Here is a 27928-nt window from a genome sequence, read left to right as displayed (position 1 = left end):
AATTTCCTGATTGAGGTTGTGTAGTCGCTAACAGTTTTCATGCTTTCAGTTAGTTTTATTTTCAAACCAATATGTCATAAGGAAGTCTGAGGGTTGCTGGTTTTGTGTCTTGATGAAGTTCTAGGGTTTTGTTGTCTAGTGAGAACAGTCATCTAACAATATTCAGAATGTATTGAAATTGTTCGAATATTCCACCACATCTCCAACACGTCTGCTGATGTCTTGCCATTTCTAACAAAAATTCGCAGAAAATAATTACGAAAAAATCCTAGATTTTGATTGAGTTGCATCTCCCTTTTACCAATGCTCTCCTCACTGCACCATTTACACCGAGCGCGCGAAGTTCGTTTCGCCAGCTCAACAGCAACCGCATGTGTCAATCAGACCGGGTCGAGCACGAGCTTCAGTCCAATCTAGCTGACCTTTCGGCTTGCGCGAGAGGAGAAGTTAAACCGAGCACCGAGCCAGCATACGTTAGACGCGAAACCATTCAAACGAAAGGAAGGGAAACGAAAATAAGCAAAGAGTGGGAGAGGTCACGTACAGTATTTGGAATTTGAAATTGAAACGGTCGACAATTGCTTCCTTTTTTGCGCTCGGCTACGGCGATCATTTTAATTCAGCGCAGTTGGTCCCTCTCGGGTGATGACAATTATACCCGCACAAGGTGTCAGTGTGTGCGACGAAGGGGCGTCAGTGATGGGGTGGGAGTCCATTTTGTTCGCTGGTGGCCCTGATTGCATTTTGCGCACCTTTTACCATTGAAACGGTGTGGTCAGCGAAGGATAAAAAAAAATGTACACACGATGCGCCGACGAGGTGTTGTTCCATTGAGGTCCAAAACGATTGTGTCACCGTCGCGGCATCGTCGTTGGGGCCCTCCCTGTCACCTGTGCTACCGAATATTGTGGATGCACCACTGGATGGCACCCCGTGTGTGTGCGTGCGTGCGTGCGCGTATGCAAGTTGTCCCTGGTACAAGCCGACTGCATTCCGTTCCGTTCCGTACGCGCTCCGTTCAAGTTCACGACGCGTTCCGCGCAATAATTAGCAATGAATGGAAAGCAAACAAACGCGCCACACTGCGCGGTCCGCGCTGGAAGAGCAATAGACGCGATCCATTTTTTCTGCGTTCGTGCGTTCATTGCCATACGTGTTGTGTGTGATGACGAGACTCTTAGGTGACGCGATTGAACTTGAACCACGCGGACGTAAAAGGCGACACCGTTCTAGTCGGTTTCCTTTTAGCACGGTCTCTCCTGGGGCAAAAACTCACATTTATTGCTATCGTGTTTTAATCCAGCGTATCGCGCTTACTATGCCTGTGAAATAATGTTTATTGTTTTTTTTTTTTTAAATTTAGTTTGCTTTATTTTTCTCCCCACAAAGCCATGCTCCAGAATGGGAGGAATTGAAACAAATAAAACGTGTTAGTGTTCATTAGCATTGAGGCGTATAACACGCTTTATTTGCTTCTTTCCCTCCCCACAGTCGGATTATTGGTTAATTATGTGCTTAAATTAATTACGAAATGATAATATAGCTGCTCCCGTACGCGTACGTTCCTACATTCCCATGCCAATCCCGTATCGATTGGACCAAAAAAAGGGGGTGCAAAAGTATCGTCCGGGACCATTGCTATCTGGCGTGGTTTGCGTTGGATGAAAGTTTTTGTGCATTTTTCGTTTGCCAGAAATCTTTCTCCAACAGTTACGTTTTCTTTGCCCATTGCACCCGTTGGCAGGGGAAAAGATGCGGAGAAGGAGAGCGAACATACTTACTAATTGTGCAACACTTGGATGCTTTTCCCTAACGGTTGTTGTTCTGTTGTTGCTGCTGCTTTCTGATGTTGTTTTCTTATGCGGCAAACCGTTATTGGCACTCCGATTGATTGGATCACACTGTGTTACCCTTGAGTACAGTTGTCCGAAATTGTGATACAGGTTGTTGAAATGGAGGTGTTTGTTGTACTAAGGAGGCTTTTTTGTGAGATTTTGGTTTCTTTTTGTCTTAAATCCAATATTTTTTCCAATAGTTTCGTTTTTTTAACCTTCATTATTAATGCTTTTTTCTGAAAACCCACTTTTTGTCATCCATATTCAATTATAAATCATTAACTAATGTGTGTTTGGTATCATCTCATCTTTTCCAGGAGTAACAATGCGCGAGAAAAAAGGAGGTGCTTTGCAGAAGATAAAAAAGCGGTTATCGCACAGCTTCGGCCGATTATGTAAGTAAATTTGTATTGTACATTTAGTTTAAAACATTCGTAAGTGTGCATTTCCAAATTTCCATTTTTCCATTTCCAAAATTAGATTGTGTATGCCTCATATCCCAGATTGGCTTTGTGTATCTCTTGCAGTTCCTCCCACGTTTTAGAAACCTTCTAAATTTTGAAATTAGGTCACACGAATGATCTTTAATAGCAATCGGCAAACCCTTTCTCGGCAAACAAATACGATCGCACGTTTTATTGCCCCACCGGACCGGAGTGTGTGAGCCGAGTGCCCGTGAGTGAGTGTAAATTTAGTGAATCTCAGTACACCTCATCAAAGCGAATAGGAGGGGGATGATTTTTTTTATCGTAAACTTCCTGCGCCCTGTGTTATTCTACCCTCATGGGGGCGATATTGAGCGATATAGTCTCGGCAGCCAGAATTTATAGTGTAGTTTTTCGTGGAATTTTCTGTTTATCTGGTGTGCGTGTGCTGCACCAGCAAAAGCCATAGGAAGTTATTTTCTTTCCCTGTTGAAAAGTTGGGAAAGTTTGCGTACGGTTAGGCAACATGATACCGCACTATATGTGTGTACACCCTTCCTGGAACAATTTAGCATAGTTTGGAAAGTGATACGGCACAGCAATAAGCACAATAAAGTGTGCGAGTGATAGTCGTTGAAACCGGGGCTGCGGTAGCGTTGAATCAATAAAAGTGTTTATTTATAGTATTGTATGATATACCTGAGGATCACTACCCTTTCCCAGATGTTCATAGATTTCGGAACTCCTCTTGAAAAAGCACTATGCTGAATTGGGAGATGTTTGCATAATCACATAATGGACAGCAGGAAGCCAAAGAAGAAAAGAAGTTGGGTACAAATGGTCAATTTTGATTGCCCGGTCCAAGGACATGGGGCCAAGCTAGCGCTGTGCGGTTCTTGCATCCAAAATCGTCCAATCGATAGTGTTGCCTTACCAGCGGTGCTGCAATTTTTCTAAGTGCCCACTGCTGATAAAAATAGAACCGGAAGATATTTTTATACCGCAAATCGCAATGAGCAATTCGAGCAGCCATTCGAGAATCGTTTGTTATGGTAGTTTATGTATGATTTTTGCATATCTGGGCGCTGTTTAGATTGCGGAAGCTATTTTTGGGACTGTATGCTTTGCTATTTCTTTCGGTATGTAACGTGCTAAATGTGTTGCGAATCTATAGGTTGATTGACGTGTGTAAGAGCGAACAGTCGCATGGTGCCGTGGGAACGTGCTATTACCAATGCACCTTGAGTCGCGAGTTCAAATCCGAACAGAATGCACCAAGCAATCAAAGATACAACTAATTGTGAACGGGCTATACTCTATTACTTCTTTACCTGCTAAAAACAACAACCAACTCATTACTAGTCAACCATTTCAAACATCGTTTTTAAAACGATACAGCATCTTTGCTGAATATATGCAAGTAAAGCCCCGGGCATCATCATCGTTCACTTGAGTACCACTAATTCAATAAAAATACTTCCAATCCAATTCGCATCGTTAACGAGGTCTGTATGCACTCGGGCATACTGGGATAAAAGTGTACACAACAATTACGCGGTGGAATGATTTTCCCGCTGCAGCAGAAGAGTTTTTGCACACACACGATGATCTGGACCGGTGGGTATGATAACTATGTACAACATGAGAGCAAAACAAAAAAGAAGGTTTCAAAGGGAGATCCCTATTAATTTCGCTATTTTTTCCCAGTATGTATGTGCAACGATCTGAAATGAGTTTGATGCGCTGTTAAACTTGCAATTAAACGTGAAACGTGATGGTTGTGCCAGTGTACTTTTTCATTACACTCTTGCTTGTGTATGCGTCCTACTTACTGCGAGTGTGCAGCATATTGGATAGCATTTGGCTTAATGTTTGTGCGATTAAATGCCCGGGACTACAAATTTCAAACTTTGGTAAAAGCGAGCAACTTTTTCGCAAGCGTACGATAAAATTGGAAGCAGCTGGTTACATTTTGACGGCATCTCTCTCGCGATGACATAAACGTTCGTCCGACGATTTCTATTCCAGAGAAGAAGAAAAAAATGCGCAAATTGCGCGCTATTGCTTTTGACGATGGATAATATGTGCAGCTGTGTTTGCTGACGATGCTGCCGTAAGCGAGTGAGTGTTAACAGGCAACCCGATTTGCTTGCCCATCATCACCAGCAACGCGCGGGAACGTGTGTGAAAATTCGCCAATTTTCCATTCGTTTCACTTCGGGTTTTTTGGTTTCGTTTTTCGGCAATGTTTGTTTGCCCTTGATGTGCTGGAAGTGATGAAGTAATCGTTTTATTCTACCATTTAATTAACTTTCTGTTTATTGTGGCAAGTGAAATGTGAACGGGACGTTTTACATTGAATTTTGGCTGTGCAGTAGTGCGTTGTTGTGCAGCAGATACAGAGCAAGGGGAGACAGCGCAGTACATGTTTGCTGCTGATCTGTCGCTTTCCTGCGTTATTGAACACTGCTCATAAAGCTATTTTTAATTGAATAAGAACTTTCCCATACAATGAAAAAAAAAAAAAAAAACTCAGTTTCAATGCTTAAATTCGATGCAAAAATTAATGTTCAAACCCACTGCTTTGGTAATTAACTATGCCAGTATAAAGTAATGTACAAGAATGCATATTCATCAATGATGTAAACTACCAATTGAACAACTGTAAGTGGTTGTTTTGTACCGGTTGTACGACTCGCTGAATTACTATTCTCATTCTCCTTACACGGGCTCCCGAAAAAGTGGAAAAGCTCTCCCCCGTAGCCGCTGTGAGCCGCGCAAAATGCATTATCAATCGGGCCTGGATGAGTGAATCGACAAACCCCCGGCCGTGTTGTGCCTCTTGTGCCTTTGCAAATTACTTTTTAATTAGTTTCACTTTGTTTGGCCAAGTCGGTAATTTTATTTTCCCACTCGAGTTACACGACGCCGGCACACGTTTAAAAATCGGCGCGAAAAGCACGGGAAACGGGGAACGACTGTTGTACGGCGGGCCTTGGTTGTGCTTTCCTGTGGTGCAAAAGTTGGTCGTGTGGTGTCGCATGACTGAACGTAATCTGTTTCGCTATTGCCGCGATGCCGTTGTGATGCCGTTTAGCCCACAGAAGTGCTTAAAAATTGCATCCCGAGTTTGACGTGAAAATGTTTGCATTCAAATTCGAGGAGCGTAATTGATGATGAGATGATGGTATGAGTGAGCGTGTCGTGGGAAAAAAAATCGGGGAGGAAGTAACGCATAGAAAATGTTAACACCCCAAAAAAAAACCAGCTTCCCAAAAGCAGTCTGGGAACGTTTTTTTTTTTTTCTGCGATAACATGATGCGTGGCGACGTTTCTCGTTTCTAGTTGGGCGGAAAATGTGGCGACGGTCAACGGTTGCCTGTTTTTCCGGAATCGTTCAGCTGGAAAGCCGAGATTGTGCGGAACCACCATCTCCACCACCGACCGAGTTCATGGAAAGCCACAGGAGATGCTCCAAATATTCTCACAGCAGCACGTTGGTCCCGATTGTCGGGCACAGATGCGCACTACACCGAAGAGACGTGTTAGACGTGTGGGGCAAGTGCAGCACACGCTGCATTCAGCCACATTCGATATGGACGCGCTGATAACCTCATTTGTTGTGGGCTCGCTGTTTTGTTTTTTCATGGGCGTCTACTGTGCGCTTCTGTTGTGAAGTGACGAGCAGTCGAGCGCACACTGGCGGAAGTGAATGGAGCGCACGGACTGTATCGGTCGGAAGGAAATGGTTGGTAGCGTCAGGCGGAGAAGAGACTCTGACAGAGATTGTGCGTTTCGGTGGTGCGATGGGGTAGGGCGTTGATTATTGTTTCGCCCTTCACCAAAGCATGATGATAATGCTGTGCCTGGGGTAATGGGTAACCCTGGTGCAACTTTATTTTTTGATAAATTTGAAAACTTTATCCAAAATAATGAATGTTTTGCTGTGGTCGATTTTATTTCCACATCCGATATTGGGTGTCGAAATTTGGGGAAAAAGTTGTTTGAAAACAAACACAGACATTTTGTCGATGGTTTGTCTTTTGTGCCATGGGAGATGATTGCTCTTTTTATAACTGCGGCGCTCATAAAGTTGAACAATTACTATTGTTTATGGCTGGTAATGAGGAATGAAACAAAGCAATGGGTAAAATTTGTATTTTTTTTGTACAGAAAAATGTAAATCAATAAATTGATCATTCTTTGCTAGCTCACACTTGCATTTCATCATCTATCTCCTAGTTATATCTTCCATAAATTAACATTTATATCTCCACAAAAGATACAATAACTAAGAATGAGTGCCTGAACTAAATCTTTGCAAATATTGAGGTGAAATAAATCATCACTTTTATGTCGCTCATTTGTGTTTTAAGTCCTCTCGTGAGTTAAAAATCACTTTTGGGAGTTAAATCACGATGATTGTTTTAGTTTTTCGCGATGACATACGTTTGTAAATATAATAACTCTTTAGAGAATTCAATATGGATTGAAATAGCACTTTCAAGCGTCGATGGAGTTGTTCGTTTAATATTTAAAAAGGTTTTGGAACTCTTAGTTCTCTTTCGCCTCTGAAGCGTTGATGGAATGATTTTGTTCTTCACCCCGATTGCAACCTATCCACAGTGAGTAAAATCATTTGTAAGTGGAGCAACTCTTTCAAGAGTTAATTCTGGATTAACTCTTTGTACTAAATCAGCGATGTCAAACTCATTTGACACCGCGGGCCAAAATGCTACTGAAAATAGTAGCACGGGCCGCAGCCTAGTATTTTATGCTATTATATGATACAAAAATCAAATCTTTAGCAATGCTCGGATCAGAACTTTAAATGATAAAAAAACTTTAAAAACTTTAAACTTTAAAAAGTTATTCATCACATATTTGTGGAGAAATGCCTCTACAAATAAATCTTGGCTCAAGCGGTCGCGGGCCACATCGAAAGACCTCGCGGGCCATATTTGGCCTGCGTGCCACTAGTTTGCCATCTCTGCACTAAATTGTAATTCTTTAATATTTTTTAAATTTATTCTTAACGATGTACCTCAACATTCGAACACACTAACTCACTCTTTATTAACTCCTTTAACTAAGCATTTTTTCCCACATTTCTTATTAAAATAAGTGACTCCATTGCGTGAAGCTCTTTTATAAATGAATTCATTGCGGCAGACGAACGAAGAATATAAAAAAAACTAACAAATACATTTTCAATATACATCAAGATCAATATTGTTGCCTCCCATTTTGTCAGTTTCAATACGGAATGGACATGCAAACTGTGCCCACGGGGCAAGCAGTAAGTGAAAACAGGAGCACGTGCATCACGAGCATCACTTCGCAGATAATTTCGACCACTGCACACGTGTGCAAGGGACCATGCAACGTGCTGCAGTTTCTGGGTACGAATTTTAAAGAACAATTTGCACAACTCGAGAAGCTGCCACTGCAAAAAAAAACACATAAAACACAACCGCTCGGGCCGATGGCGGATGCGACACGTGCGTACTATATATGCAGAGCGTTAACATGGCGCACACACATCTACAAGAGGACACAGTTGTTCAAACATGTTCGATGAAGAGAGGTACACATACGCCAAGCAAAAAGAAAAGACAAAAACAACTCGTGTGGGTGTAATGAGTTGTGTCACACACTTCCCGAGCAGGGAAAATGCACTTGCAAAGGAACGGTCGTGCTGTTTTTGTGTCCATGTTCCGTGGGTGAAACTGGTGAGTACCGATTGGGTAGTAAAAGTAGTCGGTGCCATGGCAAATGTTGTGTAAATTATTTGCCACCCAGCACATTTTTCGCTGCCCATTATGCGTTATGCGGGCGCTTGCTTTCATTCTCGTTTGCACCATTTTTACCTTTTTGTTTATGCGAAGCAGTTCCATACCCAATCGTTGTGAGTTGGAAAGGATGGCTGGAAGCTGCTGCTGCTTTTGCGCTTGCCCATGTGGACAAATGGACCTAATGCAATAAATTTCGGCCTGGATAAAGGGACGAGCAGAGCATAATAAATAGTGCATGATGTCGTCATTCCGTGTGCATGCGAGGCTGCAGACGAGAGTGCACGGAATGCTTGGGTAGTTAGAAATATTACACGTTTCGGCCAGCATTTCAACGTCATCATCATCATCACCATCGTCGTTGTCGTGGGTAGTAAAAGTATGCATAAAGCGCAACGAACACACGAAAACACCTGCACAACAACGGGAACGTTGTAGGGGCAGCATCCGGGAGCATTCAGTTTCCGAGTGCAGCTGCATTGCATAAAACCTTAGGCGGTCCAGAGACAGACGCGACCGTCGCATCATCGTGTCGTTCGCAGGGCAGAAAATGGTCTATTTGATCTCACTCTCTCGCACAAAGTCGTCCCCTCGGTGCAGTGGAGGGTTTTTGGCCACCCCCTTCCGTTGGTTTCGGGGACGTGGTGCTGCATTTTAATTCCCCCCCCCCCCTCCACCCTACCACACACAGCTCTGGTGTGGTAGAGTGTGCAGGCGTGTGTTGTTGTCTCTTTGATGTTTTCTACAGCGCAAGAGCGCGAGAGTGTTCAATATGACGAAGCAAGGGTTAGACGCCTGAATTTCGCTGAACCTTTGCCACTGGACTCGGCGTTGTTGTGCACACAGCGTGAACACCATCTTGCCATGCGGGGGGTAGCTGCATGTGCATCGATGGCCCCACGTCGACACACACGGTCCATGGTGAATGGGAATAAGCTGCAATATGATGGTATTACAGGCCCCCATCGGGAAAGGGCTTTTTGGGTCGATGTCCGTTACGCTACGCGAGTTTGGATGCATGGGAGGTCCGGCTAGAGCAGAGGGGGAGCGTATTGATTGCGTGAGATTAGAAGAAAAGGACATAATGAGAGCAGCGGTTTGATTTAGAGCACGGTGGTTTAGTGATGCTCTGTGCATCGGGAACTAATGAAAAGGCGTGTGGTGATGCACCCTGATGCTTTCTAAATGCTGTGCTTAACCGTCCATTCGTGTACAGCTCTCGGTGAAGCATTTGCGAGTTGTGCAGTCCCAAGGGACGGACTGATTGTATGTGCTTTGGTTGGGTTTAATCAAAAGCCGTTTTATTTATTAGGATTCTTGTACGTTTGTCGTCAGATAGATTTTTGAATCCTTCCAAATATATTCTTGTGAGTATTACTGTGAGTAGTGTGTTGAAGCGTCCTAAGTTGAAGTTTGTAAGTTGAAAGCCTTCAAACGTCGACATTATTAGAAAAAATAGTCTGGAATAGTTTTGTAAGCTTGAGGCATCCTTCTTCAAATTAAATGAACAAATCTAAAATAGACGTATCAGGAACAATCTCTTCGCTATTCAATTGGAAAATAATCTTCTTTTTAGGGCGCTCTCTCGTAGCCTTAATTGAGCGTTACGGAAAATACGCCCATCAAACGTAACAGGATCATTTTTGCCTTATAATCGAACCCCCAACAGTATTTGTACCCAAGAAAAGCCTTGTCTTTCTTCCGCACAAATATATGTATTTTCGTCTTTCCTGGATAGCTGGAACATTGCAGAGGTACTTTGCTTGAGTGAAAACAACGTACACAACGTCTCTCAAGCACGGTCAGGGTGTTGTGAGTAGCAGATACGGCAGAACATGATTTCGCCCGAGAAACGTGTTCTCGCATAAAAATCACCTGCTTCGGTGCGGATGGAACAGTTGGCAAAGAAGTCAACGCGTAGGCGCACTGTTGTCAAACAAGAACATTGAGCAAACAACGGAACGGCATGCAGACAGTAGTTCGTTTTGTTGGCACGACGTTTGCCAAGCAGGCTGGCGGGTACCAATTGGTCTTTAAAACTGCGTACTTTTCTTCGCTTCTTCGTTAGTGTTCTAGGCGTAGGATGGTTTGTTTGGTTCAGGACGGAAAACAGAAGATAGAAACGGACAAAAGAGCATTGTTCGTTTGCCGTGTTGTCGATTTGTTAATGCAGCTTTTTAGTTTCCAGACTTTAAAACAAGATAACGTCAGTGCAACCAAAGATCATGTTTTTCCTTGGATCATTTTTTTAGGTAAAATTTTCTGAGAGAGACAACTTCTGTGTCTTCTCCACTTCTCCACATAGCAAAGATGTCTTGTGTCCAGCCAACACCCAATTGTCACATATTCGGGTTATTTTTTTTCTCCAAAATTCTGAACTAAACTCTACAATTTCTTCTGGATCTACTATCGACCAAGAGAGTTTCTACGTGCGTCGTTTGTGGGTTGTACAAGAGCCTTGTTTTGATATGTTTATATCGGTAAAACACAAAAAGATCCGGTCTTGTTTTGTTTGATGACAGGATGCGTGATTTTAGTTCAGATTGTGGTTTTGGTTGCCTTCCGTCCTCCGACCGGGTGCACGCGCCACACACCGGGTAAACGGATTTCGGTGTGTTGGATGTGGTCGTATGTGGAACGTGTTGAAGTGCTTTTCGGTAAATTGAACTAATTCCCAGCCCGAGGATCTAACTGTGCGAAAGGATTGAATGTGTGTGTGTGTGGTTAACAGTAAAACTAGGGTGAGCTTTTGGGACGACAGTTTCGCCACCAGTGTGTACTGTTTGTGGTTTTATGTCACGAATTTTCACACCGGATCGTGTCGGAGCTTTAGGAGTGTTGCCGTTTGTACTTTTATGGTAAAACTGTCCTCTACAATACATATCGTGTATCTTTAATATCTAAAAACATGTCTCTGTGGCTTGATTGCTTCAATTTGAATCTTCAAGCTCAGCTTATCGTTTAAAGTGGAATCGTAAGCGTGTCCCTCCACCATGCCATAAAACCTTTTAATGATCATCCACGGCCCCAGCGAACCGCATATTAGTTTCCAAAACATTTTAATGATACTCCAAAATCCCTCCCACCATTAAGCATATCTCACATATCCTTACCGGCATCTTTTCTTTTTTTTAGGGCGATTTGTTTCTTTTTTTCTGTTTGTACTGTATCCATGTATTATATCGCTGATATTAAATTCTATTACGTTGGCACGAAAAACAAAAATGCACGTTAAAAGCACACGAAGCACCGAGTCCGACGAGGGCCAAACGGTGGCAGAATCAAATATTCAAAGCCACGCGTGCCGTGGCTCGCCGAGGGGGGATTTTGGCATCCAAAAATTGCTCAAATACTCACCGCGTGTGCACTTTACCCTGTACTGCTCACATCAATGTGCCTGTGTGCCGGGCAGCAGCAGCAGCAAGCAGTCTTTGATGTGTGTCTTCAAATTATGTGCCGTCATAAAATATTGATCGCTGGAACCGTTTCGAGTGGTGGGTAGCTTTATGCTTTTCGGTACAGAGTGTGCTGGATGATCGTATGCTTCGGTGTGTTTTGCACTAAGAACATCTAGATGATTTGGGTGTTTGGAGAGCTTACTTTAAAGCTGTAAGTTTATGCATGGCGAATCTTGAATGTTTTACACTCGGTTATGAAGCAATTAAGCGCTTGGAAGCGATTAAACGTTAAACCTTTTGTGGTAATTCTGATGAATAGAGCCGTGATAATGGACGGATGTGTTATCGTGCGTAGCGTTAATTGTGTCTTTCTTCTAAACCACACAATTAATGGTACGCTCATTATCGATTGTGCTGGACCTAACCACGAAATGGAACGTAGCACCAATTACAATTGGTTTGGAGCATAAGGTTGCTTTGTAAGTGTGAATTTTCAAATGTTCAGTGTGACACAACAGCTAGTTAAACTGAGGGCTTGATAAGATGTTAAGGTCGTAATGTAGCTAATTTATGACATTACTATAATATTATATTATATATATTTAAATAAGATAAGAGTGATAGGAATTATTTACTAATAGCCAAGCTCATTAGTAGTGGTACTGGCAGGCCTTGCCCGGCAGCGGTTGTTTCCGCAAAAAAAAAAAATGCCCAAAATATTTAAAAAATAAATGAATGAACAAAAATCAATTCCTAAAGAACAAAAACTACCCACAAGAACATGGTGCTAGAGCTATAAATTTGAGCTATTTTTCACCTGTATTATATTATTAGTTTGACAAAACAGGTTTAGTGTAATTCCGCACATAGAATGACAGTTTTATTGATTCATTTAAATTATAAATAATTCCCATCCCACTCCGAGTAATGCTTTTGGAGTAGAAATGTATAGTTTTGGACTATTTTGAGCTCCACCTGCGGAACAAAAACTTGCAAACATGTTTTATTACGCGCTATGGAAATTATGAATACTTCAGTGGATAAATATTATTCCAGACCAGCAGCAGACCCCGGATAACAGCGGTCAACTCATATTTCACCGACATCACTGGTTTGGGGGTGTGTGTGTGTAGTGCGTCTCCGAAAGTTTTGCAACATGTTGTGAATATTTTATGTCACCTGCAATCACAACGCAAACATGGTTGAATGAATTTTTCACCTGTTCGGCTCGTGCCAACCCACGGCAGTGTGCGAAGGTGGACAGTTCCCATGCACGTAGGCAGGATGGAAAATCGATCAACCCATCAAGCGCCCACCACTTCTACACGTGTGCGTGTGTGAAGGGGGTTGAAGCGGGCAGGTTGGTGTGTGAAAGTTTGCACCCCATAAACATGAAGCTTTCGTGTTCGGTGCCCTTTCGGTCGAACCGGGGGGGAAGGTCATTGACAGCTCTGGGGGTCAGAACTCAGAATGGACTGAGAGAGAGAATACGGCTCCTCCTGCTCCTCTTTGTCTCTGTTGATGGACAGGATTTGTGTATGCAAATAAGTCATGGAGAGTGTCATTTATGCAGCGTGTCAAGCAGGCCTTTTCGGTGTACGCTCCCCCCCCCCCCCCCCCGGGGGTGGTGGTATTGCTTTATCAGTGTCAATAACGCTGCCACAATCTCTGCTATGTGTCGTGTGTGAAGCATCCCCATGCCGTGCTGAAATGCATTACCCCAGTCCGGCTCGCGGGTGTGCAGGATATGCACGGCTGGGAAAATTATGTTGACCTCCAAAAAGGGGGGGGGGGGCGAAGGAAGATCCTTTGCCGATGGGATTGAATAGAATTGATTGATTGGTTGATTGATTGAGTGGTTTTAGAGAGAGAGAGAAAGTGGAAGCCTCCGTTGTTTCTAGTTGTGGTTTGGCGTTATTGATTTTTAATGTTATTTGCTCATTGAAAAACACTTTATACCAGCCTGTTTGGGGGAAAACAAGTGGGAAACCAAAATTTGCACGGCATCGGTAAATGAATCGTCTCTCGTGTGAAAATTAAATTTAACAATTTGGAAAAGGTTTGCCTGTTCCCTTTTTTTTTGTTCTCTTAATCAGCTTAGGTTCAAAATTTTTTCCATCTTATGCTAATTTTTCTCTTGGCACTACCTTCTATCCTTACAGAATTTATGTGCATTTAGGGGCTGCAGCTACAAAACGGAGCTGAAACAAAAAATCCAATTTTAATGACATTAGTTCATTCGAATGAAAGCAAACCGCCCGTTCTGTGTGGGAAAATCCCCAAGAAAAACATCGGAAAGAAGAAAATTTTAACACACACTTTGTGCCGTTTTGGTGTGTCTCTTTGGTGTGCCCTTCCCTTACCCACACACACCGGTGCAGTTCGCAGCTATGTTATGTGTCGCTTGTGCTAAAACCCAAGCCGGTGGGAAGAACATCTAGGATTTTTGCAGGAAGTTTTGCGTGTGAGCTTGAATTATTCATGACAGCTTGTCGAACGCTTTTCAGACCTGAACAGAAAGTGAATCGAAAAAAATCGAGCCCTCCTTGCCCTGTCTGGCACACGATCCCAGCAACGAGGGAAAGAAAACCAACAAAAAAGCTACGTCTTTCTTCTCGATCTTCTTCTCGTTTAGTAACTGCAGTAGATCGTAAGCCGGGGCCGAAATTGGCAAGGAAAGATGCTAGTAGACGCGTTAGTGGGTTGTTTTTTTATCCTCTGATGCTTTCCCTCGTCCTCTAATCGTCCGGCTTGCAACACAGTGATCGGTGGTTGAACAAATCGGGTTTGACAAGAGCTCGTCCAGCAAAGCACCGAAATATGCACCATCGTTTTATAGTTTGGTTTCTAGTAGCGGAGGCTATAAGAGCTGCTGGTGGTAGCGAAAATTTATAGCCCAAAAACACTGAACCAACACTGGGAGAGATGTGTCTAGCTGGTGAGCTAAACGGACGTAGCATACTTTATTGGATTAGTATCGGTTCGAGTATTTCTCACTCGGTTGTAGAGGCTCGGGGTTTATTTTTTGCCAGCAAGGTTCCGGGCATTTCCATCTGCAGTGGAGAAATTAAATCAATGTTGGTTGACGCTCGTTAGCTGGCTGGCGAAATAATCCATTGTTTAACAAACTTTTAAATTGATAAACTAAATGCTTTTGCACGATATTTTTACTCAACTCGTTTAAATCTATTACGAAAAAACACGAGTAAAATGTTGCTTCTGTATTTGGAACAGAAGCGTTTGGAGTGCGATTATTCAATTTGAAACTTCCAAGTAAGTTCGATAGAATATTATGAACTCAGCGAAACGAAATTTTGATTAATGGTTTGTAAAATGTCTTCGTCAGATCATTTAAGCTGTCAATAATGTTTTCCTAACGGGGGTAGTAGTGATGGTGTTGTGGACTCACGGGATGTTGCTGCAACACCTATTAAGCTGTCAAATGATGTTCTCCTGCTCGGTCCTGCTGTCCACGTTGTGCTTGGCTCACAAATCTCAATAACTTTATTGGACAGCCGCAGCAGCGCAAGTGATAGCAGTGTCAACTCGTTTACCATTAGCTCGGTGTGAGCGTTGAGAATGGGTGCTAGGGGGAGGAAAGGAGAGAGGTCAAATTTTGTCATCATCGACCCGCTGCCGATCCTTGCTCTGCTGGAAGGACTGCAGGATGGGTGGCGGTTGGTCATAATGTGATTTTAATGTCAAAAATACTTATAAACAAGCTGTTCAACATCAGCTTCCTTTTTACTGAGATATTGTAGTTATGATGCCACCAGCTGCAGGACGAGAAGCATTCGTGATGCAGATGCACTCAAGATGAAAAAAATGGTGATGGGGATTGCAAAAAGTGTTAAATTTTTTTAGCAATATATTGTACGTTTCTATTTTCTTCTCTCTTTAGGTCTTGTAGCTTGTTTTAAAGAGCTTTTTAAAGGCTTGTTTGCAGTCCTGCAGGATGTCATGAGCATCAAGAGATGTTCACCAACGAAAACAATGAACATATCCGTGGTAGCTTGATGCTCATTGTTGATACTCAATGAAAGTGCGGCATGACATGCCAAACGCGACATGCGAGTGCTTGAGTGAAACACTGACTGACAAGCTGAGCTTAATGCCGGCGCAAGCATAATCATGATTTTTTATCGCGACCAAGTGTTGGTTGTACAAAATGTCACCAAGCATGTGATGGTCGCACCAACTGTTTGAGTCTCATCTCTGATCATCACAGTAGAGCTCCTAATGCTGACATGATTTTTTTCTGCGCGAATTTGTCATGACTATGACATTTTGTAGAACTAATCACAGTTAAAAAAGTCATGAGATAGTGACTGACCCAGCGATGGTCGCCAAAATGTCACGAAACATGTATTGGTCACACTAATCGTTTTAAGTATCACGTCTGTCTATCACAATAGAGTACGTGACGCTGACATGGATTTTGTTTTAGTCAGATTTTTTATGACATTTTGCAACACTGGTTGTTTGCATTTTCCCATATAAAGATTTTTTATAAGATATGTTATTACTTTTTTGTGAGAAGTTGTTGCTTCTACAACTCAACAGTGCTATGAATTAGTTTCCTAATAGACTTATTTTCTATTTTTCATTGCAGGTGAGTAGCCCAACGTCATTTCAAGGATTAGAATTTACTCGTACTGAAAAGCGGAAATGGTATGGTACAAGCTCCTTCATTGCTCCACAATTTCAATTTTAAAAGATGACTTCATTCATTTCGCTCCGATGCAAACCAATTTAAACAGTTTGAAGCATTTCATACGAAAGCATTAATCGGACCGGATACAGTCGATTTACGATTACTTTTTATAGAAAACAAGCTTTTAAGCGTTACACAAAGACGCTACATCCTGTTCTCTGACTCGCCTTCCCGTCCGTGTTACAAAAACTTTGTCACTGTTCTACTGTCGGTTTGGTTCGGTTTATGGGGTAAATGTCCCTTCGGCGTAGAATGTACAGCACGAAATGGAAGGCAGAGCAAAAGGAAACTTTTCTAATTTCACAAGTGGTAAACTCGTCGAGTGACAATTGATTCGTTTTTCTCCTTGTTCTGTTTTCTCTTCCGTTTCGATTGTCGTCCTCACCGGGTGGTGAAAACAGCACAATGAAAATTTAGACAACAAACTTTATTTTTCCTCCCTTCCACAGCAACTTTATTGTGTTGCTTTTCGGTTAGAAACTGGGTTCGTTGTTTTACATTTTTGTTCACTTTAACCGAATAGCCGAATTAGCCTCCCGAAAGTGTAACATTTTCATTTAAATAAAGACACCTTTCGAGAAGTTTTAATATCCCTGTCAATGATTGATCTGTATCATCGAGCTACATGTGTCACAGCTTTAAGGGTTCATTTTTTTGTTTTTATCTCAGTCGAGTGCGTTTAAACCATAGAAAAGCCGCATCTTTTCATCATTAAATCCCACTCCCACTTTTTCTAACATGATATGTTTTTTCTTCCTCATAATTCGTACACGCTCACGTACGTGTAAAACGGCATTCACAGGGCGTCACCGTATTGCGTATGAAAGCGGAAGAACGGCGGTAGCCCTTTTTATGAGAATGACACTAAAGCCATCTTCAGGCCGTTTCATTCAAACATCCATTCATTTCGTGTCAACCTGTCATGTAGAAGGGCAAGCGAAGGTTCTTCCTTCCCATGCTACACTCCGTATCTAGAGTACGCAACTTCATGTCACCGAGAATGATGAATGTCATTTGCAGCCCGTTTTGAATGGCTTGACAGAAAATAAAGAATCCTAAGGGAGCGCACATTTTGTGTATCGGCTCCTGGTTCTGTGGCTGAATCTCTCGAGTGTGGCTTCCAGTGGATGGATGATTGTAAAGCTTCTATTTGAAGGCTGTCAAAAGGCATAGGCATAGTGCTTTACCAGCGAGTACAAGCATTGTTTGAGTTTACATCTTTGCTTTAAATAATTATTCACTTCCTGAAGTTAACTCTACCGTGCAACTCCTCACTGAGTAGCTTATTAGCTGAAGCCATTAATGATCCAATATGCAACCGAATCCTTTGCCTCGGATGCAGCAGAGTGGCAATAAAGTGTCTCTTTGTCGGTATAATGCCAAAGTATGAAACATAATAAAGACTCCTTTTTCTCTGGCGAAGCACTCCGGTTCGGTGGGAGGCTTTGATAGCCCCTAGAATGCTGTTAAAAGTGTGCCTCGTTTTTAAGTACCTCGTAAGCAATGAGATACACGATGTGTATAGCCCGTGTGCTGCTGCGGTTTCCCCTCACCTGCTAATGAAGGCATATGATTCGACGCATTGCGTCGCGGTGTGTACTGTGCAAAGTTGAAGAATGTATGTAGAGTATGGTTACACACACACACTTCAAGCCCTGTTATCTTCATTCACGGCACGAAAAAACTGGAGTTTCTGCTCGGCGTAAGGAAATAATAGGAAGCAGCAACAACGATTAGCTTCCGCCATCTTGAGTTAATGGTTTCACGCTCATTTTGCGTCACTGCTGGAAGCAGCAGCAGCATCAGCAGACAAATTGCGCTTGAAATATGCGTGAAATCTAATCTATGTATGTGCCGGGCGCATAATCTGGGCACCGTGGTTATCATTGATTTTTGGTTTTTGGAAACAATTTGCCTGTTTGGCTGTAATGCTTAACACAACAGGATTTTAGAGGAATAAATCTTTACCAAGATGGCACACATGCATAGGGACATATTTGCAAAATTGAAAAGGGGCGTAATGTGCGTCATACACATCAATTGGTAGAGAAAATAGATATTCTTCGGCAAATGAGAGGAAATAATTTGTATTTACCTTTTTTTAATAGTGTAACAAATGTTCGCAACTGACTGTACATGACAAAAACGTTGTGTAGTTTTGTTCCGCCTGAAAAGGGAGTCACGCACAATGATTGATGGTATCATATTCATTCCAGCAGAGCATACGGCCGCACATCCATCTCGTAACTATCCGCTCGTTTTTCTTCGAAGAATTCCTCCACCGTTGGCTGCGTTTGCTCATTTTTATGGCCCCGATTATATCCTTACTGCTGCATGCTTTTTCTTCTGTCTCTTCTACTGCTCAGCTTCTCAGGAATTTCTCCAGCTCTAGGCCCGGCTAGGCTCGAAATCGATCCGGAGAAAATCCTTGCCCTATCACTTTAACAGCGAGAGATCTTTAAGAAACCTTCCATCGTCGCCAGTGTCGCTAGTTGGACAAACATTTTCATTCACGACGAGCTTTGTGCAGAAGAGAGCTCCCTTTCATAAACAGGCTGTGCCACGGCACATGCGGAGGAAAACAAGAAGGGACGGGTGACACATTTGATGCTACCCTCGTGTCCCCTTAGCACATTGAAAACATCCAATGAAAATTGTGTAATAAATGGTTTTATCTCTTGTCGTGAAGTCGTCGAGGGGGATGATTCGTCATGGGGCGGGGAGTGAATGTTGAATCTTGAGCCACAGATGGAGAGGGAAAGTACCAAAGTTATACCAACCCGAGAGAGAGAGAGGGGACAGACGGCTACATTGTTTCGATTGAGCGAAGGATAAACGCGGTAGCCTTTTTCTATCCCAGCCCCCGAGAGATGGTTTAGACGAGTGGATTTTGCCGCGGTCAAACCGATTGCTGCGGGTGCGCTACTGGACTGGGCTTGACGGATGGCTTTGGCTCTGTGTGTGTTCCGTAGGGGAGAAGGTCTAGTGATTTTCACTACCCTTCATTAAATGATAATCCGCGTGCAATCATAGAGGAGCCATTTTTCTCCACCCACACAAACCCCCGCAGCTACATTTGCACAACGTTCGCGGTGGTGGGGACTGGGGGACAAAAAATCACCCTCTGGGGTGAATGGTTTTATCCACATTTTCCTCCCTGCCGTTGTTGATTGGGAAAATGAAAATGAAAATCGGTTCCCTCCCCATGTTGGGTGCGTCCCGGTGGCATATCGCGAGCGATTTAACTCGATGGTGGTGCATACTTTTCGGATGAAACATTTTCACCCTCTTCAGCGTGGTGTACACAACCTGCTGGGAGGGGGAAACTCGTTCTTAGGTACTGTCAGCGAAGCGTTTAGTGATTGAAGATTCCATCATGGATTTGCTTGTGTGCGGTTCGTTTTCCTTGCCCCTTCCTTCGTTTTTGCCTTTGTTCGACGGGAAAGCTTACACGATTTATTATTTTCGGCAAATATTTGCCCACGAGCTGCCTGGGGTGCAAGGACGGATCTAGTTTAATACTTTTCTTATTGTTTGTTTTTCCTCCATTTTTTAGAGGTTCTTAAAAATTGATTTTTTGTTTCTTGTTCTGCTATTACGTTACACAAAAGTGGAAATAGATCAAATTACACAAGACTCTTGCAATGGTAAATAAAGCGTTTGAAAGTGTCAACGAAATTTGGCTTAGAAATTTGTTTAACCATAAAATCGTATCGCATTTCCATTTAAAATTAAACTATTTCCTACACTCGCGACCCAATTTGTCCCGCACGCTTTTGTTACGCCCGAAAATTGAACCTTTTTTAACATTCAGCTCCAACAAAATTTTGAAAAATGCTCCCATTTACCTCTCAAGATGGGATTATTTGCTTCTTCCGCTTATTTGAACCTAACGTTTCGCGCGCAGTGATTAGTGAGCGGAAGGGTGGAGGGGAGGGAAATGGGATCGTGCTGGGATTGTAATTATCATAAAAAAGTCATTTTTCAACCGGCACTCCCGCCTCCCCTCCATCCCGAAGCTTAAGCAAAGGGGCAGGCGTTGAAATGAATCGCTTTTAACTCACCGGGGAACCGTTTGAGGCCGGCCCGACCCGAAAAAAAGGACCTTTGACCGGTCGGTTTGCGTCAGAGTTTGGTCGCATTTGGGTTGTGGTGGGCCAAATATATCCGTTTTCCCGTGGAGATAGGAAAAAAGGCCACGGTGGAGTTACGCCAGTGGACGCGCGCGCGGTACAGGGATTAAAAATCGTTGCAAAAATATGTACTCCAACGGGTGTCTAACGGGGCGGCGGCCTATCGTGCTCGTTGATTGTGCCTGCTAGTAGTGCGCTCAGCCTTCACCGTGCACAAATGTAACCCGAGCAAGGCACAAAAATAGTAGGAGTGGGAAGAAAAAGAAGTCCGTTGTCCATGAAAAATGATCCCAATGATCCACGGGAACACATTTATCATGTTTGATTTACTTCAGCCGCCGGAAAATGGCAAAGGACAACGCTGTGTGTATGTGTGTGTGTGTCGCTTTGAAGGTTCGTTTTCTAGTGCTGTCCAGTTGTTTAATGGTTAGGCTTTATCTTTGCTTTTCCAATGAGGATTATCTCTGTTTTTTGTTTGTTTGCTGCGTGGGCTATTCATTCGCCGTCGAGCCCAAATTGATGTCGTTTCGCGTCAGCAAAAGACGATATCATTTTCCTCTCAAATCATTATTAATGCCAAAAATAGTTCGTTTAATGAGCAACTCGGGGCGAGCTGTAACGACCAACATTGGGAATTTTGGAATCTCATTTTTATTTTCTGTATTTTTCCTCGCGCGTTGGCTTACCTTATGCATAATAGCTTGCAGCTTGCTTTAGCTATCTTCCAAAATCCAACACACGTCCTTTGAAATAGAGACACAATCTTGAATCAGGATCGTTTTGTTTTGCCAAATTACAAATCCCAAGACCCAGAAAAGCGAACCATATTCATACCGCGCAGGAAATATTTTTATGTTTTTGTCGCTCGTTGTATGATAATGTTGCCCATTTCCATATCACCTTTTGTTTCCTTCCGCACACATTGCTCGAATCGAAGAGCAAACCATTTGACTAAACGGTCGGCTTTTCCTGCTTCGCCGACGTTCAATCGAAGCTCGGAGGAAAAACTCGTTTGAATTATTCATACGGCTAAGAGTCGGTATATGCCCTACGGGCAAGATTTGCCTACGCAAGAAGTAGGTCAAGCTTTTGCTTATCTCCTCTCTGCCTAGCTGTTTTCTATAGTTTTTTTTTGCGCTGTAGAACAACGTTCTACGTGTGTCATAAACAAAGCAAAATAGTATCATTTTTCCCGACGGGGCAAAACGGAAGTAAAAGTGAACATGAATGTTCTACAACAACCTAGAAGCCGGCATCATCACCATCATCATCATCATCGTCGTTGCTTATGACCTAAAACAATTGTACAATTTATTCGCACATGTTTAATCGTTCGAAGTGTGTGTATGTGTGTGCGTGTGCTTGCTTTTCACTAAGCGCAACAAGACGTTTTGCACCATATGCTACACAAGTTGCCACCGTTCCCAGGCTTGCCTGCAAACCCGGAAACATTCTCCGAAAGTATCCTGTACATCGCTAAATGTGTGCAAGGTGGGTTTCTTCTGGAGACATTTATTTCATCACACACCCTCTCTCTCTGTGTCTCGTTTACATTGTGGGAAGTTTTTATGCTTCGAACAGGCTGTAATGCTCGGTAAAACCGTGAATTCTAATAGGATGCCATTTACTTTTTTTATTTGCTTGCACGGAAAAAACGAAGAGTTTTGCACGAGTGGTATTTTTCATCTCGATGGTTGAGCGTTGTGAATCAAATCGTAGGGTTAGGTTATGTTTTTGGAGAAAGGGGAAAAAACGGATAAAAGTGAAACGCCACCGAAAATAGTATCTGTTTGAGTTGGGAAAAAGGTTTTTCATGTTCCTGCTCAAATACACCTTGGGGGAACATTAAAACAGTGTCTCTGTTGTGTCCACTGGCGGATAAATTGTCGCCAATCGGTCGCTCGATGGGAATTTTATGTCCTTTTGTGGTTTTATGCCGAATGAAAGGCCGTTTAAATGAAAGTTTAGTGGAAGCATGCTACAATTGTAAGGGGACAAGGTGTTGAATTGATTTAAACCTGATAGTTTCAATAGCAAAAGGTGCTAAAAATGGGGTTTTGCTTGTTAAACAGCCACTTTTAAGCTATTGGTGGTCTATCAATTGCATAAGTTTAGGGTGATAGTCCCACTGATTGCATACCTTTGGGCGTATTCTCGAAACATCTTAATCTCTTTAATGAAAATCATTTAAAATCATCGAGACACAATAAAGATTGTGCCTCAGTCATTTTACAAATGTTCTAACAACTTATCACATCATGGGACACGCCACGGGACAGACACACACCTGGCCCTGCATCGTCTCTGGTGGTGGTTGGTAGCGACCATTCATTTAAGCTACACTTTAGCACACACTTCGGCTGAAGACGCTAAGCGTTCATTAGAATCCATTTCCAAACAGTGCGTCCATTTCTCGCCCCGCCGAAATTGCCGCCGACGCTGCCGCCCAGTATTTGCATATTTAAACAGTGTTGCCGATCTGTATCTGTTTACCCGGTGGTACCGCCCACTGCGGGCCCGGACCGGATTAGATTGCTGTAACATCATATGGACGGTTTGGCTGTGTGTGTTGCCGCCACGCAGTCCACGGGAATGAAAGCACGGGGACTGATGAAAAAGCGACGAACAATTTCCTCATCATCCGGATACGGTTTCGGTGGAGGATAGTGAAATGGGGTTTTTTTGTTTTTGTTTTATTCACTTCACTTTCGTTCGTTCGCTCCCGAGAGTCTCTTTCCCGATGTGTCTCTCGGTAGCCACTTTGAAGATCTTTGTACATTTAAAGACTGTTTTTTTCTCACTTCCCTGGTGAACTTCTTAAATTGCCCACGGGTAAGTATGTTTACCTCATTGGAAATCCACCCCAGACTGCATGGAAACGAGGAGAGAAATGCTTTTTTTTTCAAATACTGGTAGCGAACTCGGGCACATCCACGACGGTGTGCTGTTTGTTTTCAAAAGGCATAATTATCAGGTAATTAAAATTTTATTGCACACTCTTTCGTGGGAGGCAGGTATAGCGCTCCTCTGACTTACCGCTACTATTTGCTCAAGCGGACAAGGTCGAAGAATGTTGTATTTTTTGTGTGTGTTAACATTAACCCTATCGTTTTGTTCTGCGAGAGAGAAGCGGTATGCCGATGAGGTGTGTGAAGATGCAACGGGCTTTAGTATATAAATTAAACCCACCTCTCGCACTGGTACACCTCGTGCAGGAAAGACAAATTCGAATCTAAATCTCATTGTTTACTCAACGGCAATAGTGAATCTGGAGTGTGTATTTACTTAGCAGTGGACTAGGAAGTTCGCCTTTGATTAACTGTTGCTACATTCACTATATCGATAGGAAAGGAATTGTCTATGGCACACAACACCAAGCCTGCTTAAAAATCCATTTATTGTTCATGTACTATTCGATTCAAAAGCCATAAAAATGATTTTCATAGTTGACCTTTGTCACTTCCATTTAAATTCAAATTTGTTTTCAAAATGTAAGCTTCTTTTCTAAAAAAAACTCAGTCCTTTTATTCGTGCAATGTTAATCCTTTACCATTGAACGGACAAGCAAACAATGAAACATGAATTTACGTGTATGTTTCCAACACGACCACAAATGAAACGATATTCGCTTTTCTTTTCTGTTTTCGTATCTGGCGGGGAGATTTGCCGAAAATCTCTGTTATAAACGGTTCAAATTTGAATTTACCATTTGCCAAACTGCAGCAGTTATGTTTTGTTCCATCCACCTCCCTTTTCCCATTATCCCAACGAGGTCGTCGAGGCATTGTTTCGTTACGTTTCGTTGAGCGGTAACATATTGGAAGTGGAATAAACTAGAATTGCAAAAATTGCACACACACACACGAACGAACCCCACGCTGTGCGGCTAGACTAAGCGACTAGACGGCTTTTTCTGCCCGTGATGCAACGGGGGTTGCGCTTCTGTTCCCGATTTGCCGTTCCGAAGGAGCGATGGTGGATGAATGGTGTTGCATTTATGATGCTACTCCCCGGGAGGATAGACGTGTGTTCGCTCCTCCCTGTACGGTTACTACACTAACAGAACGCTCGATCGTGTGTTTCTTCCCGATCGTTTGATTGGAAAATTTATGCTAAACCCACCTGCGTTCGTAGAAGGTGTGTGTACGCTGTCAGATACTCCCCCCCAGACATTCCCCGCATTGGTATTTTGAGTCTAAAGCCGAACAGATACTCTACATCGGGATAGATGAGTTTGTTCGTTGGTTGTGTCACTGTTTTTTTGCGTTACTCGTTGTAGCATAAATCTGGGTGTGTGTGTGTAGGTGTGGGTGTACCGAGGGGTGAGTGAGTACTCGCTGTCAGTGTTACCGTGGTTCATTTGCGGTGTACAGTGTGCACGGTAACCCCCCACGTAGGGTGTGTAGCATAAATTTGAATTGAATCAATTTACGATCACCTGCTGTGCGTGGGGCCCCTGACTGCTGTTGTATGCGTCTAAGCGGCGATGGCCATTGTCACACTAGCAACAGTTACAAAACATGCCCTGCCCAGGCTAGACTTTGAGGAAGCGGAGAGTGAGAGCGAAAAAAACAAAACCTCTAACGGAGAGTGCAATTGTGTCGTTTCTTCCGTCGCATAAATTCATCCCATACAGCGCTACAATGTGAATGGAGCAGAGGATAGCAACAGCAGCAACAGCAACGCATAAACCTCCCGGTCCATTGATACTGGGTTGAATTGGACAAAAAGGAACAGCATGAGCACACTGTAGAGGCCTCGGGTCTCTAATCCGCTGTAAAATTTATTAGAATCATGTCCCGCGAAATTGATTTATTTATCGCACGCCGACGTTACCAGGGACACGCCGGGAGCGCATTGGAGGCAATTTCCATGGATTTTCACCTCGCTCTGGTGCGGTTTGTGGGGCTTCCAGTAGAGCACTGGAACCCAGTATCCTGTGCAGTAGTTACGGTGTAACGGTTTTGCCGGGTTGATTAGAAACCTGGCTAGAGATCGATGAGAGTTTGGGCTTTTGCGATTATCACGCACACTGATGAGAGGGGGTTGTAGTGAGTTTCCGCTTAGCGTTGCCATTTTCGTGGACAAGCTAGATCGGATTGAAGTGTCAGGAATAATGTGGACATTACAGTTTTGGAAATAAGCTATTTCCCGCGTGATTCCGTATCATCGCGGTTTTGCAGACTGTTGCTATGGTGTCTAGTGGATTGTTCGTTGTTTATGTTGTGGCCTGTGGTGCCTAGAACCTTTGGAGTGCGGAAGAAGGTAATTAAAATGTCAAAAGTTGATCGTTCAGGGCATGTAAATTGTGGTTATCAGTATGTCTGTTGTGTCTTTGTTGGATGGTTGGTCAATAATTATGTCGTTATGGTGTTGAACATCCTACATACTATTGAAAATCGTAGCATTACACAAGCTGAAACTTATTTAAACTATTCTATCCTTTCCTAACCCCCTTCAGGTGTTTTGGGAGTAAGCTATAAACTTTAAATATCCTATTTTTGGAATGGTTGCTCTTTTATTCAGTTTAGACGTTTTGAAACCCTTCTAATTCTACTTATTGTTATATTTTGCTACTAATTTTCTTTGGAAAAGTGCCTCGCAATCGCCTGTTAAAATAAACTTTGTTAAAACAAACCAACTTCCACTATACTATTGTTGTGTAACTGCACGCCCTTATGCTTTGTCATTGCCAGAGAGCATTTGAAAAGCCACACTGGGTTAACTGGTGCACAATAATCAGCTTTACCGCTCCAAACCGCACGAGACAAATTGCACACCGAACCGGGCTTTGGCCTAGGGTGTTGGGCGGTTGGGGCAATAAAATCGAAAAGAGCATCCACTCTCCAGGGCTGCTGCTGCTGCTACTACTGCAAGGAGTAACTTTTAATGGAATTTTAATTGTGTTGAAATGGCTTTTCGACCGAAAAGGGAATGAAAACTGTACCTTGTGCCCCGTACCAAATCGGGAAAATAAATATGCTTCATCGTGGGGGGGTTCTCCCGCATACCAAAGCTGCAGGTTGCGACTGGAGAGTGCATCAACAATGGTTAGAGAGCGGGGTCTGTGTGAGGTGTGTAAGTGTATATGGGTGCAAATCGAAACCGTTTGCAAACTTCCACCCAGAAACCGTGAAACTGTGCGCTGCTGGAGAAATTGTTGGCTTCTCATTTCTCCTGTCCACTTAACCCCGAAACTGACAGGCTCGTATCATCGAACGCTCTGAGGGCTGTGTGGTTGGTGTGAGGTTTATCGGAAAGAAAACGAATGAAGTCAAATCGGCAGTTCCTTTCGAATACTCATGGGTTTTGTGCTAAGCTAAACGTTTTATTTGCTCTTATGATAGGATTTTGTTTGTTTGTTTGTTTTTTTTTTGCCCGTCTGCTTCGTAGGATCGAGTTGGAGATCTACGATGAGCAAATTATATTTGAAAGGGCACAGAGGCTTTCTAAATTGATTCCAAGTTGAAGTCTTCTTTTCTGGAGAAATCACTTCAATATAGATGATCCTCGTTTCAATATTTACTCAATATTTAAGGATAAATGTAAAGAGATGTTCACCCTGCTACGATGTTTTGGAAAATAACTTTGCTCTTTGTGATAAATGGATTATTCCATTCCGCAGATAACCGCAGGCGAAGATGTCGTTTTAAGTCATCCAAATGTCACTGAAACCGACGGTCTTCCTTCCTCGGTTGATTTGCGTTCGCTACCGTTAACGCCATGTACTCCGTTTGAACGTTGGAATACAAAATCAAGCCCTCCGGGGTAATAACATGCCCCATTGCTTATGATGGCGTGGTACGGGTTTGCGATGGTAGTAGAATGAGCGCGAATGGATGGTATACGGTTGGTTGAATATTTCGATGATGGCTTCCAGCGGGAGGTATAAAGTTTTCCAATGCTTCGAGCGATACTCTGTAATTCAATTACTGTCTGAAGCAGGTTGATACTTCCACAGAATGAAGTAGTTAAATGTGGTTTGGTTGTTTCTAGAGTGAGTTATGGAACAATTTCGTTTAAACTTGAAGTCCTTATCAAAGAAAGAAAAAAAGAAAGTGTCAAAAGAGGCCAAAATGTGTCTATATTGTGTCGATTTCAACGTCTTCAAAAATAAATCCATTTTAGTAGGACGTGCACCAGTAGGGTATCGCACATCAACGCACATTCGAAGCGAAGCAAAGCCTATCAAAGTATTAACCTCAATTTAGCACGTTTCAACACCATTTTCGGAGGCGATTGGTTCACGCACATACGACGCGTTGATTTAACACCACATGGTACCACGTTAGAACTCACGATAGGATTTTTTCTCCCTCCTCTTCTTGGAAAACTCGTACCATCCCCGGGACGTAGAACAGTAGAGCCTAAATTCGTAAGAAACAAAAAAGAACCTTTCTGAAAAAATAAACCACAAACACGCGCTCCAACACGGTTGCGGTGGCTAGACAAAGAAAGCTCTGTGTGGAGGTCGTCTTTGAAAAAAAAAAAACGAACATACGTCGAACCCTAAGGTCGTGAGGAAGTCAGGCAAACAGTCCTTATTTTTTCGCCTGTCACAAACAGCGAATAACAATCATACTCGCTGCTGCTAACCAGAACACGCGACTTTGGAAACCAACGAAAAACAC

At 42.9% G+C, this 27928-nt stretch overlaps 1 protein-coding gene across 7 annotated transcripts in view; it reads left to right on the top strand.

Moving 5' to 3' along the window:
- Positions 1-27928, top strand: part of LOC1276401 (cyclin-dependent kinase 14) — a 134826-nt gene that overhangs the window by 48909 nt on the left and 57989 nt on the right. For all 7 annotated transcript variants that reach the window (XM_061650647.1, XM_061650645.1, XM_061650646.1 and 4 more), the window contains one exon: positions 2153-2230. In XM_061650647.1, the coding sequence (XP_061506631.1) occupies positions 2153-2230 (78 nt within the window). The remainder of the gene's footprint in view (positions 1-2152; positions 2231-27928) is intronic.

The sequence above is a fragment of the Anopheles gambiae genome, chromosome 2 (assembly GCF_943734735.2).
Source record: "Anopheles gambiae chromosome 2, idAnoGambNW_F1_1, whole genome shotgun sequence".
NCBI lineage: Eukaryota > Metazoa > Arthropoda > Insecta > Diptera > Culicidae > Anopheles > Anopheles gambiae.
The sequence above is the reverse complement of the archived record's forward strand: the minus strand, read 5'-3'. Positions and strand labels throughout refer to the sequence as shown.